The sequence below is a fragment of the Palaemon carinicauda genome, chromosome 3, assembly GCF_036898095.1.
Source record: "Palaemon carinicauda isolate YSFRI2023 chromosome 3, ASM3689809v2, whole genome shotgun sequence".
NCBI classification, from domain to species: domain Eukaryota; kingdom Metazoa; phylum Arthropoda; class Malacostraca; order Decapoda; family Palaemonidae; genus Palaemon; species Palaemon carinicauda.
Genome location: NC_090727.1, coordinates 121,445,086 through 121,467,676, shown reverse-complemented (window position 1 = coordinate 121,467,676; position 22,591 = coordinate 121,445,086). Strand labels below are relative to the sequence as shown.

At 38.4% G+C, this 22,591-nt stretch overlaps 2 protein-coding genes across 2 annotated transcripts; both read left to right on the top strand.

Annotated features, from left to right (window-relative positions):
• The first annotated feature begins 12,552 nt into the window (after window positions 1–12,552).
• Window positions 12,553–16,871, top strand: LOC137637833 (rhodopsin-like). The gene is made up of 2 exons (XM_068369945.1): window positions 12,553–12,680; window positions 15,575–16,871. The coding sequence occupies exon 2, from the start codon at window positions 15,575–15,577 to the stop codon at window positions 16,697–16,699; it is 1,125 nt and encodes a 374-aa protein (XP_068226046.1). The 5' UTR covers window positions 12,553–12,680; the 3' UTR covers window positions 16,700–16,871.
• A 3,361-nt stretch (window positions 16,872–20,232) lies between these two features.
• On the top strand, window positions 20,233–20,925 carry LOC137633834 (uncharacterized). Its single transcript, XM_068366076.1, has one exon. It carries the CDS (start codon window positions 20,233–20,235, stop codon window positions 20,923–20,925), a length of 693 nt encoding a protein of 230 aa, XP_068222177.1.
• The last annotated feature ends 1,666 nt before the right edge of the window (window positions 20,926–22,591 follow it).

Below are 22,591 nucleotides of genomic sequence, written 5' to 3'. Positions count from 1 at the left end.
CCAGCTGCTGAATATTAACGAAGCCATATCAAAGAAGTAAATCAGTTCCAAATATATAGAGAGATTTGACTATCAAACAACGCCACTATCATTTTCAATAAACTAAGAAATGTCCGTTTTATTCCCCAGATTTTCACAAGGCCATTGAATTCTAAATAAATAATAATAGTTGGAGATGTTGATTTATTAGTGCGTTTTTGTAATCTTGACTATCATAATCGAATTTTAAAATATGCCACTGTCTCTAGTTTTTCTAAACTAGCTTGAAAGTGCAGGAAAAAATATGATAAAGTGCAGGAAAAATAGATGATCTTAAAACTACTCTCGCCCAATGAAGAAGGCTAATTACCCTGATGTTCTTTGAAGTTTATACAAAAACACACACACATAGAATAATTTGTATGACAGTACATTTAGTTTATTTATCTGTGAAATAGCTATTAGGCAAGATATTCAGAAAAATGATAAGCTATTACTAAGTTTATAAAACGGATTTTGAGCGAAGCGAAAAATCTATTTTTGGGTGAGGTAACCATGTCGTCCTGATGGAAGTTCCTAAAGGGTAGCTTCCTAGGGTATATTTGACTACAGTGATACTCCCAGAGAATTTTACCTTAAGGTATCCAGAATTCTAACTCCTGGAGCGAATGTCCCTAATTAAATCTAACAGGGATATCGCATAATATCAGAGGACGTATTCTTGACACGTCACATAGCTATCTTCACCCCGAACAGTATTAACGCTTCGAGGGGTTACAGTGACAAGAATCTGAAACAAGAATGAAAAGAGAGCCGTTCCCAAGGAATCTCTCCTATTCCGTTTCCAGTGTGTATCTGACGAAGGCGGCAGCGCCATCTCCATTCCTTGTAGCGATATACGAGGTGCTACAGATACTGTATTACAGGGAGGGGTCAATAAGCCCTTTTACAATAAAAGGAAGGGCGGGTCCATCAGGACGACATGGCTACCTCACCCAAAAATAGATTTTGAGCGAAGGGCTCAGGCCATGTCGTCCTGATGGAAGTTTACCAGAGCATTACTGTATCTGTGGATTCTCAACCGGTGCCGTACCCTCAAGAAAGTATTTTCCTAGTCCGTCTAGACCTAGAGACCTATGATGTTACTGTCATACATCATTTTATCTAAGCATGAACTATGTTAGTGCTTCCTGCCCCCTACAGGGAAGAGTCGTACTAGACTCTGGAAAAAGTCTCGAGGAGTACATAATAACTATGGATGACAAAATGACAAGCTTGTATAGTGGTCTCGCCCTATACATCATAAAGCAAAGTTTGTATAAGAGTGACCAATGTCAATATGAATTCCTGATATATCCCCCATGGTATCTACTCTTATTAAACTATTGGATAACAGTTGTATCCGTATAGGAACAAATTTTGCATCTCTACCACCATCCCCTCAGGGTACAACGTTAACCCTTCCAAAGGAAGGGTTAAAGCGAGTGGATTTTTGCTTGAAGAAAGGAACAATCTTAAAAGACATTCCATGTTAAGATTATCCATATTTTAATCTTAATGCTCAGTACATTTCTAATAAAATGAGTGTGGGCGAATAAGACGCAGGGTTCACTATGAAACAGTTTATTAAAAATTTAATAAACATATATATCAGTTCAACATTTATAACATTTATAAAATGTGGACGATATCCGTTAAAGCATGAAGAAAACAGTCAACAGAAAATATTGTTTCGTCTAACAGGAAACAGATTTGCCACTTCAATCGAATTATTAATAATAATGAAAGAGTCTGTATTACTGTTTATTTATACTAGCATAAGAAACGCTTAGCACAAGTGTCCATATTATGCTATAGTTCACCAAAGTCAATGGAACAGTTCGTAAGGACACGTTAGTGGCCTATCGCTCAGTGTGTAGTAACAGATTGTGACTACACACCCTCCCTCTTAATTAATTGTCCCAAATTAATTACACTGTTCCTCGCAAATTTAAACAGAAGGTTTAAGAATTCTACCTGCTGCTACCACAGACCTCTTGAGTTGCTCCACTTGCTTCGCATAGTGCATAAAGAACACCTTGGATGACTACCAGCCGGTGTATGAACAAAGATGTTCAAAGTCCATATAATTAAAGAAATTTTATGGAAGAGGCAACTTTCCTGGGATCATGACTTGCGGGTGTACTGTCTGGATCCGCTCTGCGAATAACATAGGTGAGTCTCGCCCTTAGTTGTTTCAGAGATAAATTTGAACCCGAGGTTTCTCCTTTGAACAGCTGTCCTCCCTTAAAGTATGAAGTCCTATGAAGATAGACCTTTAGGCACTCCACTGGACATAGAGATGCATCTTCCCTCAGAGGGCATATTCTCTAAGGACCCCACCTGTTGGTGGGTAGCTTGTTCCTGGCAAGAAACGTTGGGCCTGGAAACAGATTCAGATATCCCCCTTTCAAGAACTGAACGTGGCCTTCCTCTCTCAAGAGAGCCACTATTACATTAACTCTAGCCCCCAAAGCGAGTGCAAACAGAAATATAACTTTTTGAGTTAAATCCTTCAAAGCGCACTCCTCATTATTCAATATTAATGCAAATGAGGAACCTTATCTAGTACCCATGAAATGGGTCTTAGAGGCGCTGAAGGTCTAAGCTTAGCACCACCCTTCGGAATTTTATTAAAATTGTCGTTAGAAAGGTCGACCTTAAAGGTATATAGTATCGGTCTTGTCAAGGCAGAATTGCACGTTGATATTGTGTTGGCTGCTAAACCTTACTCATGAAGGTGAATGAAGAAAATAAACAGAAGTCAATCAAGAATTCTTTTTGGTTTCTTCACCTTGACAAAGGACACCCACTTCTTCCATAAAGACTCATATTGTTTTCTGGTAGATTTGGACTTAAATTTCTCCAAAAAGTCTATACTGTCTCTTGATATCCCGCAGCTTTTTTCTCTCATCGTAGGGAGAGAAAATTATGAGATGCAGGTTCCGGGTTTTCTGTGATGAAGCGAAGACAGTCGACTTCTGTACTCGCTGAGTCAGGGTTGGATCCGGTAGCGGTACAAACTTCAGTCGTAGTTCCAATGCCAGACGGAACCAAACACTGATTGGCCACTTGTGGGCCACTATTGCCGCCTTCCTTTTGAAGGATCTCATATTGAGGGCCTTCAAAGGAAGTTGTGCAGAGGGAACAGGTAAATCCTGGACCATCTGCTCCAGTCTAGGGATATAGTGTCCACTGCTTCCGCTAGCGGATCCTCGTACGGGGACACATTCTACTTGTTGTCTTTCGTCGCAAAGAGGTCTATCTGCAGTTCCGGGACTTGACTCAAGATGAAGGAGAACGATCCTGCGTCTAGGGACCATTCTGACTCTATCGGTGTGAACCTGGATAGAGCGTCCGCTGTCAAGTTGCTGACCGATTGAATGTGAACTGCTGACAGGTGCCATTTCTTTCTTTCCGCCAAACGAAATATGGCCAACATCACTTGGTTGATTCGAGGCGATCCCGACCCCTGTCGATTCAGGCATCTTTACTATCACCTCGCTGTCTAGAACCAATCTTACATGGTTCGAGTGGCTAGGAGAACTTTCTTTAGTGTCAGAAGTACTGCCATGGCTTCTGGAAAGTTGATGTGAAATGACTTGAAAAGATTGGACCAAGCTTCCTGCTTGGCTTTGGACCACGGCTTGAGAAGCGTTCGCAGTCGAGTCGGTAGTGGTCTCATCAGATCTCTTCGCGCGTTTGATGCGTATTTTCTCCAGACTCCTGTTGCATCCTTTAGCTGTGCTCTTAGCACTAAATCTGTTATCGAAGCAAACTGTAGAGAGCCCAGCACTCTCTCCTGTTCGCGTCTTGATATCCGTTTGGATTTCAATAGTCTCTTGACAGATCCTGCTATTTCTTTCCTCTTCTTCCCAGGAATGGAAAATTGATGTGACTCCAAATTCCAATGGATTCCCAACCATTGAAATTTTTGAGCTGGAGATAGTCGAGACTTTTTGATGTTGATCCTGAATCCCAGATGTTCCAGGAACTGGATCACTATCTTAGAGGCTTGTATGCATTCTGTCCTGGATGCTGCCCACACCAGCCAGTCGTCCAAGTAGGCCACTACTTGGATTCTCTTTAGGCGTAATTGATGGACGGCTGCGTTTGCAAGCTCCATGAAAATCCTTGGGGCTATGTTTAGCACGAATGGTATGGTTCTGAAGGCGTAAAGTCTTCTTTGTAACTTGAAGCCTAGGTAGGAGGAGAGGTGACGAGTAATTGGAACGTGCCAATAAGCGTCTGACATATCTATGGAGACGGTATATGCCCTTTTTTGGGCAGTAGGGTCCTTATGTGTTGAAGTGTGAGCATCCTGAACTTGTAGTTCACTATGAACTTGTTGAGTGGCGACAAGTCCGGAATGACTGAGTTTCTGAGTCCTTCTTTGGAACACAAAACAGCCTTCCTTGGAACTTGATGGACTTTACTTTTCGAATTACTCTTTTCACTAAGAGTTTTTGGACATATTCTTCCAGAACGGGGGTAGATTGTTGGAAGAATTGAGGAAATGGAGGTGGAGGACTGTTCCAGCTCCAACCTAGTCCATTCTTTATTAGGCTGTGGGCCCAGGGATCGAAGGTCTAACGATCTCTAAATAGATGTAGTCTCCCTCCTACTGGAAGCATCTCGCTTCTGCTGTTGTGGACCTGATGCCTTGCCTCCTTGACTGCGTCCTCCCCTGAATCCCCTTCCCCTTGAAGGGCGTCTAGAAGAACCTCTTGCTGTTCCTCTAGCTTTTGATTGAAAGGAAGAAGTCTGCCTTTCAAAAGCTGGGTTAAAAACTGGCGACTGTGTCGCCACTTGTTGAGGTACCAACTGGTACGTGGTTGGAGGTTGTGCCACTATCTGAGAAACCGCGGTCACAGGAAGTTGCTGTTGTTGCTGTCGGTAGGGCTTAGCCGGCCGAGAGGATAGCCTAGGCCTTTTTGTCTTCTTCTTTGGTTGGGGACCCTCATCCGGAGAAGACTTTCTCTTAAGGTTTAAGCCCCACTTTTGGAGAAGGTTCCTATTCTCCGTGGCGGCTTTGTTTACTACCTCTTTAACTACTTCGTTGGGAAAGAGGTCTTTACCACATATGCAAGAGGAAATCAGTCTCCTCGGTTCGTACCTCACCGCAGCCGAGGCGAACACGAACTCTCTACAGGGTCTCCTAGCTTTAATAAAGCTATAGAGATCCTTCGTAACTGTGGCCAGATGGGTTTTGGCCACTACCATAAACGTGTTCTGTTTCTTGGGGTCACTTGCCATCGTTTTTTAAAAATTGTTTGCAACGACATTTTTGCCGCAAGTCTTTCTTTCGTCTCTTGCTCTCTGCACAAGAGAAACTCCGACAGCTTTGGAAGTTCCTCACCAAACTGACGTTCAGCAATATCAGCTTCCAACTTCCCGACTGAGAAGGTAAGGTGAACGTCCTTCCAGCCTTTTTGGTCCAATGGTAAGGTCGGGGATAGCGGCTTGCATTCCTCCAGGGAGGGGCATGGTTTCCTTGCCTCTGCCACCTTCAAGGCTGTCTTATATCCCTTTTCCATGAAGGGAAAGGCTCTGGTTGGAGAGGCCACAAAGGAGGGAAGCTTCTTACTCAAAGCTGGCACCTTTGAGTTCGTGAAGCCCCTCTCTTTCATCGAGCTCGCTAGTAATGCCTGTGCTTTACCATGGTCAAGGACTATGACCTCCTTCGGCTCCGTTTCCTCCTTTGAGGCTGGTTCCTTCCTAAGACGGACATAGCAGTCCGGGTAAGAGTCTTTGTTGGGCCAAAATTCCACATCTTCCAGGGGAATTGAGCCCAACTTCTTCGATATAACAATCTTCCCGGTTGTCATTGGCATGTGTTCGGCATACCTCCAAGGATTGGCATCCAAGCACAAAGGAAGATCCTTCACGTTGAGTTGCTTCTGGGGCCCACGTGATGCTGCGAGTCTGCGTATCTCCAGTTTCATCACAGCTTCCTTTTCATCATTCTTCTTTTGTATTTGTTGAATCATTTCAGCAATAGAAGAAATAGTCCTTTCCAGATCATCTGGGATAGCAGACGATGTAGAGGGAACAGGTTCTGGGGCCGGAACCGATGTAACCGACACTCGTCGATTTCTTCCTCTTCTATTTCTGGAGCCTGGGTCACCTCCTCCTCCTGACCTTCTCCCAGAAGGTCCTTCTCTGTTTAATCCGACACCTCTGACATCCTATCGTCCAATTGGAGTGCGGTTGAGACTTCAGAATCTACCGGATTCTGGACGGTTGGTATCTCCTCATGAGGCTGAGGGATGACTGCATCAGTCAATGCCTTAGGGAAAAGGTAGGCCCTCATCTTCTTGTTTGGAAGGTAGGGGCCTGAAGTGTTTTTCTGAAAACTCCTCACCCAGGTTCGCAACTTTTCTCTAACAGCATCCCTTGACTCCGCCGACTTAGGGGTGTCAAACGCCTCGGTAATCAGGTTAGAATATATGATACATACCTGAGGGTTCTAATACCGGAGATCACCTTTGGAGGCTGAGCATGCTGCGTGCCTCCAGCATAATTCATGTCCACAGAAGTTCTTACTGTGGACATTGCAGAACATACTCCCGCACTTCGGATGGTCCTCCTGTAAAGAGAAAAAATCCATGAGTATCAAGTGAAGGCTTTTCACTTATTGTTAATACATGTAGCTTATACAGTAAAGCTAAAAAGGAAAGAAGGAAAGACACATATTTGTATTTCTTGCCCAGCCAAATGCTGTAACCTCCCAAGATATTAAAACTAAGGTTAATTCTTATTCTAGAATACCTTATATATTTTCCTAATCGGAAAGTTAAGGTGTAGCTCACACCTTGAAATAAAGTTTTAATATACGGGATAGAATGAATACAGAAAGAACTCACTTTCTATATATTGTACGGTCTCAACAAAAGATGTACAAGATAACATTAAGTATGTTGGAAGAACTTTAGTGTTACAACAAACTCTGTACTGTAGATTTATTCATGCAGTGTGTACTACACCACAAATATAGTAACTACTGTACATCGCATGCTGTTGTGCCAGCCGGCACTTACCCCTGTATAGTTCAAAGGTATGCTACCTTTAACTAATAGGCCGCAGTTCACTGGTTCGCAAATGTGTGCCGTCCGGCAATCATTGCCGCCCGGCAACTGAAAACACTAGCACCCGACTGCCAGCCGCTAATCGTAGTGGCCGGCAGATCTCGGGATATGTTTCTACTGCCGGCAGGCAAAGGTAGTGATACCCATGCCGGCCGGCAGTGACTACGAACCAGAGAACCACCACCTACCCGGCTGCCGGCCGTTTAACCTGGTAGCCAGGCTAGGAGTACAATATACTTGCAAGAAACACAGTATGGATGTAAGGTTATAAGGCGGCAATGCCATAAAACCTTCATCCGGAAAGAGTGAACATATGGAAGGGGAGAATGTAGCATTCAGGCTTCCTATATATCCATAGCCTGCCGGGCTCTACCAGCAGACATGGAAGGGAGACCAAGGGAGGTCTGGGGTTCACTCTGCAGAAGAAAAAATGGTCTCTTCCGTCCGGCAGAGAGCTGAGCCGGTCCCCCATCCTAACCTACACTAGGTACAGAAGTAGGACTGGGGCCAAGAGATGTGATGGCTAGGCCATCACTAAGAAAGAGAGGAGGGAACGGGATAAGGGTCCTGTAAACTTCGTTCTAGTATGAGACACACCCAGCAGTTAGGAAAGCTCATCCTAACCTAGAGTTTGTCTATAGGGAGGAAGGTTGGCAATACTTGCTATCCTCCTCCATACCAGAACCAAGTTAGGTGTAGTTATTTCGCCAGACCATGGAGAAAATTCATTCTCCAGCCCGAGAAAAACAACACAGGACAGTCTGCTAGACCACTAGAAGAAGGAATCATCTCGTACAGAATCCTTCGGATGTGGGCTAGGGAAGCAAAGCCTCCTGTGTCTGCACCTAACCTAGCAAAGGAAACTCATTCTCTATGCTAGGAAGATGCAGACCACAGACTAAAACTCTGATGTTCTGCCCCAACCTCAAAAATCAGTTACTCTGGTTAGCGGGTCAGGACAGACATATCCTAGTATAGTTATACCTGAATATTATTCAGATAGAACCACTAGGACTAAGCCTAAGGCTTACTCAGAGGGAGAAAGGGATTGAACTTATTCTCCGGAGGAGAAAAGAACAACCGGGGATGTGTGCGAGAGTATACTAAAGCCCCATAGGCTACTAGCCTAGGTGCGGTGAGAATCGATTACCTAAATCACCGAAACTCTCTCGTATACAATATTGGCGAAGAAAATTCAACAATATCTTACATGTATAAAATATTTGCCTATAGCTTCAATAACATAACACTCGGAAAACTTATATCATGCATGAAAGTACTAGGGCCAGACGCCCAGGCTACTAAGCATCGCGAAGGGCAAGATCGGTTACCTAAATCGCTGAACTGAAAACTTTATATAAGAATTCCTAGAGGAGCTAAATAGCTAGATTTATTAAAGCATAAAAACCGGGAACGTCGCTCTGGCTAACTAAATGACCCTTATATAGCGAGTGACAGCATCCAGGATGCCTCCGGTAGGCAACAGCTCTTGTTTACATTAAAATCACTTTGATTTAATTCAAAACGACAAGAGCTTACATTTATACAAAGTAAAGATAATACTCAACTTTCCAGAAGGGGCCGGAGAAAGCATCATAATGTTGAATAACATCCAAAAATACAAGAGAACACAAGGGAAAACACCGAATAGTAGAGCTACACGAAAAGGAATGGAGATGGCGCTGCCGCCTTCGTCAGATACACACTGGAAACGGAATAGGAGAGATTCCTTGGGAACGGCTCTCTTTTCATTCTCGTTTCAGATTCTTGTCACTGTAACCCCTCGAAGCGTTAATACTGTTCGGGGTGAAGATAGCTATGTGACGTGTCAAGAATACGTCCTCTGATATTATGCGATATCCCTGTTAGATTTAATTAGGGATATTCGCTCCAGGAGTTAGAATTCTGGATACCTTAAGGTAAAATTCTCTGGGAATATCACTATAGTCAAATATACCCTAGGAAGCTACCCTTTAGGAACTTCCATCAGGAAGACATGGCCTGAGCCCAAAAAACAAATTACAGGTTTCCGAAAAAAAAAAATTCCTTTATAAATTACCATTTACCTGGCCAAACAGGTTATTTTACTCAAAGAATATCACTCCAAGAAGTCGCCTAGACTTCCTGCAAATGGTCATCGAGTTGATATTGCTAGTGGAAGTTAATCAGAATAAGATACTTTAAAATTAGATTTTTTGTAAGAATCAAAATTTTTATTTGCAGATTAACTTCATTTTCCCAAACTTTATAGAAAACGAAAAAAAAGAGAACGATCAACGTGTGAGAGAAGAGACTCAATTCAGCCATAGTTAGGTTAAGGCTGCTATTGTGAAGGCATTGTTTTGACGTCTATTGCTCTGGGCTTGTTGGTTTTTGCAACGCTGCTGATTTTACGTTTGGAACCACATATTGGAAACTCGATCAAAATTCGGCACTAAACTTTGTCATCCTGTGAGTATCATATTATAGATAAATCTAATGCTTGTATAATGTTACATATTTTTGTCACTTGATAATAATTGATTAACTGGGTATTTTATGATTGTTGTAATAGATTGTAAATATTTTGGTTGTTCTCATATATAGTTACTGCTATATTTGCTGGCTATTATTTTCTTTCATTGCCTCCACCAATTAAGTTGGAAGCAAGTTCTGTTTTACCCCCTGTTTGTGTGTTTGTTTGAGTATGCGTTTGTTAGTAATATCTTCCAGACCACAATTTTAATCATAGAGTAATGAAACTTGAAGGGATTTACTGTTGTGTAAAAATTTGAAAATTATTAAATTTTGGAAGGTCAAGGTCAAGATCAAGCAAAATGTCCAATTCACGTCATCAGCCATAAGTTTGGACATCGTTTTCACAGGAACTTCAAACTTGGTTCATTTTTGAGTGTATGAAAATCCACACCAATAAATACATGTTGAGGTCAAAGGTCAAGGTTGAGAAAAAGATCGAGAAATAAACTGCCGTGGTGAAGGTCTGTCCTCTACTGAGTGCCCCTCTAGTATGCACTGTTCTATGATGAATTTATGAATAAGGGAATAATATCTTGAAGCAAATTTTACATAGTCTACATCTTATTATAGCTGACCGTAACAAACATCACTAAATGTGAATAATTCTACTGAATTATATATATATATATATATATATATATATATATATATATATATATATATATATATATACAGATATATATGTGTGTGTGCGTGTGTATATATACGCCTATTAATTATATTTGCCCCGATTCTTATTTAAAAGTACAACAGGCTTAAAAGTATCATATAATTGTGACCAATTCAAGTTCATAAGACCATTCAAAATTCCACTGCATTCTGCTTCAAGTTTATATAAATCTTACATGAATATGCCACATCAGGGAAAGGATACTCAGTCTTCACTACATATAAAATTAAGGCATGATCAGGTTTCCCAACTGGAGAACCAATCTTACATGTTATAACACCTAGGTCCAAGCAGTTACTAGGTCTGTGAGTAGCTCCACTCATGTTTTGCTCACAGCCTGGTGATCAGTAGGAAAAACAAAATTCACCCTCTAATGTGGATTGAAATCGACAAAAAAAAACAGTCCTGTCTACAATCTTTTTATGGTAAAAAGACGTTTGAAAAAAGAATCCTCGATATTTGGATTCCGGTAGATCAAACCCAAATAGAAGTTGTTAGGTCCTACCCAAACTTCTATTATCTCAATCTCATGACATCTACATTTGTAGAAGAACTTACGAAAACCAGGGTACTCAGTTCTAATATACACCGCCATCCAATTGCCCTATTGCCCTATAAATGGCGTCCCGTTTCAAAATTATTGGGGGAGGGGTTCAGATATTATGCTAGCTGGACACAACTGTAAGATCCTGAATATTTGCATGCAGACCACAAATAACACTGATGAAATCTAAGACGTACTGGTCCTAGATTTTGCTTAATGTCTCCAGACAGGATACGAATTAATCCAATAAAAAGTATTCATCATACTTAAAAATTAATTTAACAATATTGATAAGAAAAACTGAGTACATAAATTTTTTATAAAGTGATTGATAACACCCATAGACTAAAAATAAAAAGTCGGATAAAATGTGCCAACATGGTGGAGCTGATACACCATGCAAGTGTAATTATCCTCCAGCCACTTCAACTGAAGGGAAGACAGTAAATATGGCTTTGAAATATGCAATTTACAAATAGTGACACTTTTGAGTAATCACTAAATTTTTGATTAAGTATATTTTGAATATACAGTATATCAAATGTACGCTGGTATCACGAACTTCTGTTTATGTACGCTGGCATCACGAATTCTGTTTGGTTGACTGTGTTGACAATGTCAGTTCCAAGTCGTTTAGTGAGGAAACCGAGCTATTTTCTTTTAATAACCCCTTCCTCCTTCCTCAACATATCGTGCTAATTATTGCTTTCCTAGGATTTAAATAACCACCTAATTACTTTGCAAGAAGATGAGAGCTGCAGGATTGTATCATTTTGGAGTAAATGGAGAGCGTGGTGTTGTAAACAATTACCAGAATAAGAATAAGAAAATGCTATCAGTTCACATACAAAATGGCATAATAATAATAATAATAATAATAATAATAATAATAATAATAATAATCATAATAATAATAATAATGAACTGATCGTGGTAAGTTTCAACAGATTTTTCTCTCTTTGTTAGAGGAAGGACGGTTACATTGTGGTTTGGTTGGCACTACAAAAATGACGGTTACAGGTTAGCTTGGGCTTGGCGTCACCAAACCCTCTCCCGATTGGTTGTTATGAGACTTTCGGGTCAAAACAACCAATCATTGATCAGGCATTGCGATGCCCATCTATGGGCGCGGGGAAACAGCCCATAGGAGACAGTCTAGTTTCGGAGGCCTAGAGAGCGTGTCACGAGAGGAAGTGTAGGTACCAACGTGCGTCGAACCGAGTACCATTTTTCTGAGGGCTTTTTCTTAGTAACGTAACGTAATCATAATTAAGGGCGCCCTTGTAAACTTAAGAGAATATAGTCTGTGTAAAATGATCAAGTAGGCTATTATTTGTGCATGAAATCCCTCTCTATTCGTGTTTTCCTAAATTGATCGAACCCCAATACGACCCAGATCGGGTCAATAATAATAATAATAATAATAATAAAAATAATAATAATAATAATAATAATAATAATAATAATAGTAATAATAATAATAAAAACAACAACAACAACAACAATGATAATAATAATAATAATAATAATAATAATAATAATAATAATACGTAGGAAATTGCCAAGGTCACATTTATTCGTCAGTGCACAAGTGGTATCTACAGTAGACTATTAACGTTAGTTGCTTGGTCAACTTCAATGGTTCATTGCACTGTTTGGTAAAAGGATTCCTTCTCCTCGGACGAGTAAACGACTTTTGGCTTCTCACTTGACATGAGGGAGGGAGTGAAGTATATAAAAGAGCTTCGCTTCTTCCTAACTTTGCTCATTGCATCGAGGAGTAAATCCCGGGCATTATCTCCTTGAAGCTTCAGGCTACGAACTCCTAAATTATCTCGACAAGGTGAGTGTTCCATTATTTTGATCTTCAGGTTTCAGTTATCATCACAGTATCTCTGTTATTGATTAAGCACTTGTCGTGGCATATCATCCTGACCTTAATCATTAGATTTATAATCTTCAAAACATGTAGAAAAAATTCACAAAATGTGAGACAACGTTTGCGCATCCCGTTAGATTTCCCATTTATTTCCAGAGTCTCGCAAATAATGAACTTTTTCTTTTAAGATATATTCGTTTATAGAGAAATTCAGTTTGACTCTATGGAGAGTCCCATGTCACATGTTGCTGGATAAGTAATATATTCAATTTATCATCTTTAGCCCTTTAAAAGGTGTAATAGATTTTTGGCCAAAATACCGTTCTCGCATCAATTTCTATCATAGAGTATATGGAACCATTTTTTTTTTCTTCTGAATAATTCACTTTTTCATAACATTGAATCATTGAGTTTCAAGTTATTCAAATTGCAAATGCCAATATCTTGCTAATAATTTTAGAATAACTGTTATAATAATTATCACCTCCATGAGGATATGTTTGACAGATTCTGGTCCTAAATAAAAGTTCATAAACTTAATTTTGATGAATTGAAAATGACGATAAAGAAGAAAACGATGCCAAAAAAAAAAAAACCACTGGTATTATCACTATTAATAGATAATGACAACCTATTCTTCTTTATGATGGTAGTACCTTTTTCCAACCGATACGTCACATGCACACATACAGTATATCAATAGAACAAGTTACTTCAAGGCTATAATTATAAACATAACCTTTACTATCTAAACTTTTCAAAAAATATATTGTTTATAATATTGGCATCTTGATGATATTTCAGAAAAAATGGCCAGCTTGTTATTGTCTTGATGAATCTAGTATTGTAACCCGTATCCCTTGTATCATTTCTCATAACTCAGTCTTGTAAATTTCAGTCTAAGTAATGCGACAATCGGAGAGGAAGATGTTAATTTTGCCAGGCTGAAACAGGGAATTCAAAAACCTTTTTGATATTACAAATATTTTCGTAACACCACAGTCTACATCTAGCATTTACCATTTGTTCGTTCTACAAACCAACAGAAATAAGGATATTTGTTAATATACATAGATACAGACATAACTATCTATCTATCTATCTATCTATCTATATATGTATATATATATATATATATATATATATATATATATATATATATATATATATATACATATACTGTATATATATATATATATATATATATATATATATATATATATATATATATACACACACACATATATATATATATATATATATATATATATATCCATGCATATATATATTTTATAAATATATATACATATATATAAATGTACAGTATATATATATATATATATATATATATATATATATATATATATATATATATATATGTGTGTGCCTGTATATATGTATACATATGTATATATATACATATGTATATATATATATATATACATATATATATATATATATATATATATATATATATATATATATACTGTACATTTATATATATGGTTATATATTTATAAAATATATATATCCATGCATATATATATATATATATATATATATATATATATATATATATATATATCTTATATATATATATATATATGTGTATATATATGTATCCATATATATACATATGTATATATATAAAATATATATATATATATCTATATATATATATATATATATATATATATATATATATATATATATATATATATGTTCATAAATATTTTAGTTATAATTTTGTAATTCATAAATTACTAATCACATGGAAATTCATTTTGTGTAAATAATAATCAAATCCCTTCTTATAGATATTTATAAAGCTTGAAGTTCCTGAAATACCATTGTAAAGTATTGGATACTAATGAAAGTTAGGTAGAAATTTACCTTCCCAGAAAAAAACATTCTGACACTATTTTTTTCACACGATTTACCAACGTGAAAAAAATAAAATTTCAATGAGTCATATATTCAGAAAAATATTCTTACTTATCCACATCAGAGGGCTGTAGTATTATTATTTATAAACCTATTTGTAATTCTTGCATTTGCTAATTATAGTATACATAAATTTTAACACTGAAATTATCATTGCTGATGTGGTTCGGTGGTAATTATTATTTCATTATCATCATACATGGCATATGAGATGAACGAGCTTCAAAACAATTACTGTTAGGATTATTGTATTATTATAATAAAAAATAAATGTATTATTCAATTATAAAGGGGTATTGCAAAATTGTCAGACATGTCATACGATTTGAAAGATTTTTTTCCGTCTGACGATAATCATTTGACATGTCATATGAGATGAAGGATTTTCGTTGTAATCATTGATTAATGATTACTGTATAGCCATTATACATTTAACGACATAGAAGATTTTCATAATAATCATAAAACGTCATTTAAGATGAACGATTTTCTAAATGATCACTAACATGGGTTTGATGTATAATCGTTAAAATATTCTATAAAATATATTTCCTTAATAATCACTAATATGGAATAGATGTCAAATTTTAACACTTATTTAAGAGGAAATCTGTATTTGTTAATCTCTTATCAAGGAATGCTGTATGATACTGTACTTGACATAACCATATGAGATGAAAGATTTTTGCAGTAATCACTAACATAGGATTTTTGTCAAATCATTAGACATTTAATATTTGTAATAATCAATTACTGAAATTTTTTATGTAACTCATTAGATGTGATACATGAAATGACTGACTTTCGTAATAATAAAAAAATTGTGATTTTTGCAGAATCGTTAGGCATGATATATGACAAGACTGACTTTTGTAATAATGACTAAAATTTTATTTCTCTTAACTGTGTTACAGATGGGTTACTGGGATGATCCCTCCAACATGGTTGGAAATAGCTTCCAAGAGTCCACGAACCCATACGGTAACTACACTGTGGTCGACAGGGTTCCTCGAGAGCTTTTGAGCTATGTAGATGATCACTGGTACCAGTACCCTCCCATGAACCCACTTTGGTATAGTTTAGTTGGCGTTTGGATGTTCATGATGGGCACTCTTGCAGTCTCTGGTAACTTCGTAGTCATCTGGGTCTTCATGTGCACTAAATCTCTAAGGTCACCTTCAAACATGTATGTCGTGAGTCTGGCTGTCTCTGACTTTTTCATGATGGCATGCATGTGTCCACCAATTTTGATAAACTGCTACTATCAGATGTGGTCTTTCAGTGCTATCTTCTGCCAGGTCTATGCTGCCATAGGTTCAATCTGTGGAACTGCCTCCATCTGGGCCATGGTGTTAATTACAACGGATCGTTACAACGTCATTGTTAAGGGTATTTCAGGTAAACCTTTGACCACCGGTAGAGCCATGTTAAATATTCTCTTCATCTGGGCTCAAACTCTTTTCTGGTGCATTCTGCCATTCTTTGGGTTCTGCAGGTATGTCCCAGAAGGTAACATGACTGCCTGTGGTACAGACTATCTTACTGATGATCTTTGGTACCACATTTACCTCTGGCTCTACACTATTGATTGTTTCTTGTTCCCTCTGGCTTTGATCATTTACTCTTATGTCTTCATCTTAAAGGCTGTTGCCACTCATGAGAAACAGATGCGTGAACAGGCCAAGAAGATGGGAGTCAAGTCTCTAAGAAATGACCCAGAAGCCAAAAAGACATCCAACGAATGCCGTCTAGCTAAGGTTGCACTAACAACAGTTTCTCTCTGGTTCATTGCATGGACACCCTATTGCATCATCAATATTGCTGGCATGCACTACAAGTCTATTGTCACTCCTCTCTTCTCCATCTGGGGTTCCGTTTTCGCAAAGGCCAATGCTGTCTACAACCCTATTGTTTATGCCATCAGCCATCCTAAGTACCGAGCTGCTATGGAGAAGAAACTACCTTTCCTCTCCTGTACAAGCGAAAGGGATGAGGAATCCACTCCCTCTGAGACCACCTCAACCAATGAAAAGTGCTGAGCATTTCACGATTACCTGTTGATGACCGAATTGCGAACCATAATTGGGTGACGATCTAATTGTGAGGCGTGATTTGAGAATGACCGAACTGCAAAGCCGACATACTTGACTACTGACTAATAAATCGAGATGCATCTCCGACCTTACATGAAATCTTAAGTTGAATAAATTCCTGCATCTAGAATTACTTTCATTTAACCCCTTTTCACATCATGAAATATAAGAATTTTAATAAACGGAAAATATGGTGATTTATACACATCTGTCTGTGTAAACTGAGAAATATTATAGGAGCATAAAATAGATTTGTTAATTATAAGGTAAACATTACATATAATCTAGACGGAATGATATGAAAGCATAAAACATTAGAATAATGGAATAAAAGAAACGTTAATGAAACAATGTGTTCAAATGGTTCCGTGTACCATAGAAGAACTGGTTACCTACCTAAAGTAATAACTCCCTATTTCAGTAAATTATACCAGTTACATTTTTAAACTTAACTCTTATATCATCAAAAGTGAGTTCAAATAATCGAAAATCGCAAAGTTAAAAACACTATTTCAAATCCCCAAATCTTAAGCAATGTAATGTCGATATAAAACACTGAAATTTAAGCGGTCCTTTAATCTGTATGATATAAAAGTACCAGGTGAGAGAGAGAGAGAGAGAGAGAGAGAGAGAGAGAGAGAGAGAGAGAGAGATCGAAGAATTGTAATGTCTGAGTTTTTACCCTGGTAGTCATCTCACCACATGAAAATGTCTACAGCATAGATATAATGGCAATTAGAAGTATGGGTATTTATTCCCAACTGAGAAAGTCGAAGTTAATGTCGTAAAAAGACTGGGCAACTTAAATATAGTTTGGTAACCCCCCACAGAACACAGTACTGTGACTTAGATTGCATTGTAGGAAAAATTACATTGAGAAGGGTTTCCTTTTTGATATGCTCACATGAGGTCAAAGTAATCTTATGGACATCATTATTTCACTTCAAGGAAATAAGTCTTAGAGCAATTTATATGGAGTTGCTCCTGATAATTCCAAAATCTATTTAAGATATAAAAAATTAACTTCCCCAAAGGCAATAAGTTAGGGAAGATTTTTTATCTTTCCATCTGACAAAATGTACCGTTAAGTTGAAAAACATCATATGACAGTCATGATAGTATTACTGCATCAATAAAATCCTTATTGGTGGCCCAGAATCACACAGAAAGGTAACAAGAATCTACAATCTGTGATTTCTTGCCAAACTCCACAGTGCTATCAAAGAGGATCAGGATGTACCTGGGTTGGCGTGGTTTATGCCACTGGTAGGAGAGAAACCAGAGATGATAGTTTTGGATACTATCCTTTTATAAATCATCAAATTAGAGACTGTTCAAAAGTGCCCAAGTCACTACCTTTTGATTTTGGAGTGTTTATGAAGACAGCCACTAAACTGGAACCATCCCCCAAAAGTATGAAAACCACAGTATTTTAATGGTTACTTATCAAACTGTCTGGGCATACCTCAAGATGTTGTGGATCGTTTATTTGCTCATTTAAGATTGCCAAGCAAAAACCAAGACACGGACTTTGCTTGGCAATCTTAAACGAACTTACGAACGATCCCACCATCTTGAGGTATAAGCAGACAGTGTGATAGGTAACCAACAGAATAATATGATTTTATACTTTTGGGTGTGGATAAAATTGTTAGAGTCTCGGCTCTCTATCATGCTGGATGGCTGTACTTATTACTTCAGATTCTGCACATGGTGTGATGACTTGCAAGAACTATTATAGTAGTACTTTTACATACAAGCATAATTCACTCCAGGACCGAGCTCGTATGTTAAATTGCTCATATCTCAAGACAATTTTTCCAGTATAAAATAACAAAAATTTTTATCCATTCCCACCCTCTTAAAAACACCCAAATAAATTATATAACAATGGAAAAAAAACTTGTTTTTTATTGCTATAGTTCTCTACGTACACTCACAAAATAATACAAATGATTGCTGACTATCATCTGCAATAAAATGAAGTTTTATTATGGAGTTCTCACCTGCGGGGGAGAAGGGGGACAGGAGGGGAAGGAGAGGGCTGAAGGGTACCTATTCACACCGTTCCTTACACTAGGTAGCGTAACACTTAAACTTCAGATTAGCTTAACTGAACGTAGCTTACAATATTTTTAAATTCTATTCCTATCTACTTTCTTGATTTTTTTATTTTTATTTTCTTTTTTTTTTACTATTTTTCACTTACCTTGGCTCTTTTTGCCTCAGTTTCACTTTCACTTACTGCAGGCCTTTTAAAGAAATACCTATCCAAGGAGTTTTGTTACTGTCTCCCTTACATAGACATGATGGCTAGGCCTTTAGACGGCTTTGTGCTCTCAATAGCACCCTTCTGTTTGAGGATGGTTCATATCATCGATATACTTTTCTTGTAATTACTGGCCAATTCACTCACACGGCCACAAAGCTCATGTTTTTCGATAGTTTCATGCTTCACCTCTATCGTCATCATACACTTTTTTTTTCTCACTGCCAATGTTTCCACTCCCTTTCTAGAGACCCATCACTTATTAGCAGAGCTGGGCACGTCACTCGTTTGGGGACATTGTGTCAGCGTCAATCCTAGGGGGGGATAGAAAATCCTACGAAATATTTTACAATTCAATTGTTTTTATTAATATTTGATTTGTTTTAATAAATTACTAATTTGTCTTTAATATTATTTGAATTATTCAATTGAAAGTAAAACTCAGCCTCATCTATTTTTCTTTTATCCTACTTACTAGTTACTTGGTTTAGTTAGATTAATTTTGGTTTTGTTACTGTATCATAATCATAGTATCACAGTAGTACAAACTTAAACTACAATCTATTAACTGTTAGCCTAATAGGGTATAAATCGTATGATAAAAAAATCTAATTATTTGAATAGAATTAATTTTTAGTTGATCACTTACCGAAACACACTCTCTCTCTCTCTCTCTCTCTCTCTCTCTCTCTCTCTCTCTCTCTCTCTCTCTCTCTCTCTCTCTCTCTCTATACAAAGTCCAATATAAAAAATTCAAGAAAACATCCCTGATGCCATCCCTGATGTCGATATTTTGCTTATGAAGGACCTGATGACCAAAATCGAAAGCCACTTCACCACCTTCAAGGCCTCAATCAATGCCTTCACTCCTGACGAAGTGGACAACTATTTAACACTGACCGAAGCTAACATGAATGCGGTAGGACACAGACGCCCACCACATGATGTGCCATAGTGCCGACAAAACCGACCACCACCTACCACTTGCTCAAGCCCCAACCAATAAGCTCTACAGCCACTTAATGATGCCCATCGGCCACAGTCATGCTTCTACCACTCCAGATTCAGGGCTGCTGTGAAGAAATGTTTGAACAGATGTCTGTGGCCAAAAAAACGTGCAAGTAGGCCATCGCTTGTTGTGGTGGCTTCCCCTGTCATTAATCTTTTCTTTTTACATGGTGCAGGTACATGCGTGCAATTTCTGGTTGACATGAGTGATTGCCATTCTCTTCTGCCAAGGCCACTTGCCAGCACACGACGTCGTCTGTCTAAATCTGCCAACGTCTGCCTAGTAGCTGACAACGGATCTACGATTCCCACCCATGGTTACGAAAACCTAGCATTAACATTTTTAAGCATCAAATATTACTGGAAATTTCTCATTGTTGACATCCCATTGCCAATCCTTGTCTCGGATTTCCTCTCACATTATCACCTCCTGGTCAATGTTGCTCACCGACGGCTAGTCAATGCTGAATCTTACTTCTTAACACTTCTACAACCAGCCCCCTCAAACCTCACTCTCCACATAAGCGCACCCATGGATGTCTACGTCCACCCCTTCACATTGTATCCTGAAATTTTCTGTCCAGAGCTTCGTCAAAAGCCCACGGTTCCCACTGAATATGGTATTTACCACCATAACAAGACGACAAGGCCTCAAGTGTTCACCAGATTCAGGTATCTGGCTACCGCTAAGGAAATGTTTCCCAAAATGAAAAAAATGGGCCTTTGCCAAAAGGCCTCAAGCCCATGGTCATCACTCTTACACATCAACCTGAAGATAGATGGCTTTCTGCATCTCTCCACCAATGACAGCTACATCGCTATTAGGGCAGTACTTGAGCAGTTGGTCGTTGGCTTACCCGACCACTGGCCTTTCTCAGTAGAAAAGTGTCCATGACAGAATCTGGCTACTTTACCTTCGACCACGAATTGGTGGCAGTGCATTTGGCTTCTCGTAACTTCGCCACTTCTAAGAAGTTATGCCCTTCGTCATTCGCACGGACCACATGCCTATGGTGTACGACTTCACTTGACAGTTCGACACCTGGTCCATCTGTCAATCGAGACATCTCTCCACCGTGGCTGAATATAATTGTACTCTTCAACACATCCCTGGGAAAATGAATCCCGTTTCTGATGTCCTGTTAAGAAACATATTGGCCCCCATTCACCTGGGATTCGATGACAGCGTCTTGGCAGAAGCCCCAAAAGAATATCTAGAGTACTAAGCCTGTGGGACATCCTGCACATCGCTCTGTTGGGAGGATATCCCTCTCAATTACTCCAATGCTACCCTCTTTTGTGATGTCAGCACTGAGTATATTACTTTTAACAGGGGTACTACTTTCACCTCTTAACTGTAGAGATCCTTGGCGAATCACCTGGGAATCACCCTTCATCAGGCAATACCTACAATCCTGCATCCCCCGGAATGGTTGAAGCAGCTTTGATGTCTCTCTGCAAGGACTCCAACTGGTTACCCATTTTTCTTGGGTCCTCCTGGGACTAAGGACCACTTGTAATGATGCCCTACATGTTTCGACAGTTGAAATGGTATATAGATAACCATTGATAGTCACTGCAAAATTTTTCTATTCTGCAACCTCCTCTGACAATCTCCAGATCATACGTTACATTGTGAGAAAATTTACTCCATGCTGCCAGACTTACAAGCCCCCAGCTAAACAACAAATACCGACAGATATGCACTCGGCACTGCATGTTTTCCTGAGCAACGATACTCGCAAGCCCCTGCTAACGCTCCCTTACACGGGCCCTTTCCTTGTGATCCTTTGCACAACGAAGGCGTTCTTATTGATAATTCATGTCAAAGAAGACTGGGTCTCCATTCATCGCTTTACACCTGCATATATCCTGCAAGATGACCTGCCTACAGCACCCCTTTCAAGAGCAGGGCACCCTATTTCACATGTATGTAATTTTTAAGGGGAGAGCCATGTACCACATTTGTTTCATACACGCTCATACACTGTAAATGTTTTTATTTTTTAGTTTATCACTCACTCTTCCCTACACTGTTAAAAGACCATCCTGTGTTATCTTGCTAGCACAAGCTTTATCATGTTTGAATTTTTGTAATGTTCTCCCTCGAAAGTTGCTTCATATAAACTCAATGATTGTTTAATAAAGTTTAGTCGCATTCACCTCGCCTCTCAGTTATCACCTCGCAAAAAAGTTTTTAAATTATATGATTGTACATTATCAGAAAATCTCATTTACCATAACAACGGAACAGGATATCCAAATTCCTTTCTTAGAGACTTATATAGAAAATCAAATAACGGTATAGACACTAGTATCTACAGGAAATCTTCCCACAAAGGTCTCAGAGTTGACTTTTTGAGTAGATGCCATGATAATTTCAAGACAAGAACATTTAGCTTAATGTTTTACTGAGCATTTTGACTAATATCATCTTCTGAATATTTTCATGAAGAAATGTTTCCTTGAGAAGTTCTTTTCTAACAATGGGTTCCAATCCAAACGCTGTTATTACAAACTTAGAACATTTCTTAAAGATATATTTTGTCCTCTGTCAAAAA

Excerpts from the sequence above, each read along its gene's own strand:
- LOC137633834 (XM_068366076.1), top strand. The coding sequence starts at position 20,233 with ATGAGTGATTGCCATTCTCTTCTGCCAAGGCCACTTGCCAGCACACGA.
- LOC137637833 (XM_068369945.1), top strand. The coding sequence starts at position 15,575 with ATGGGTTACTGGGATGATCCCTCCAACATGGTTGGAAATAGCTTCCAA.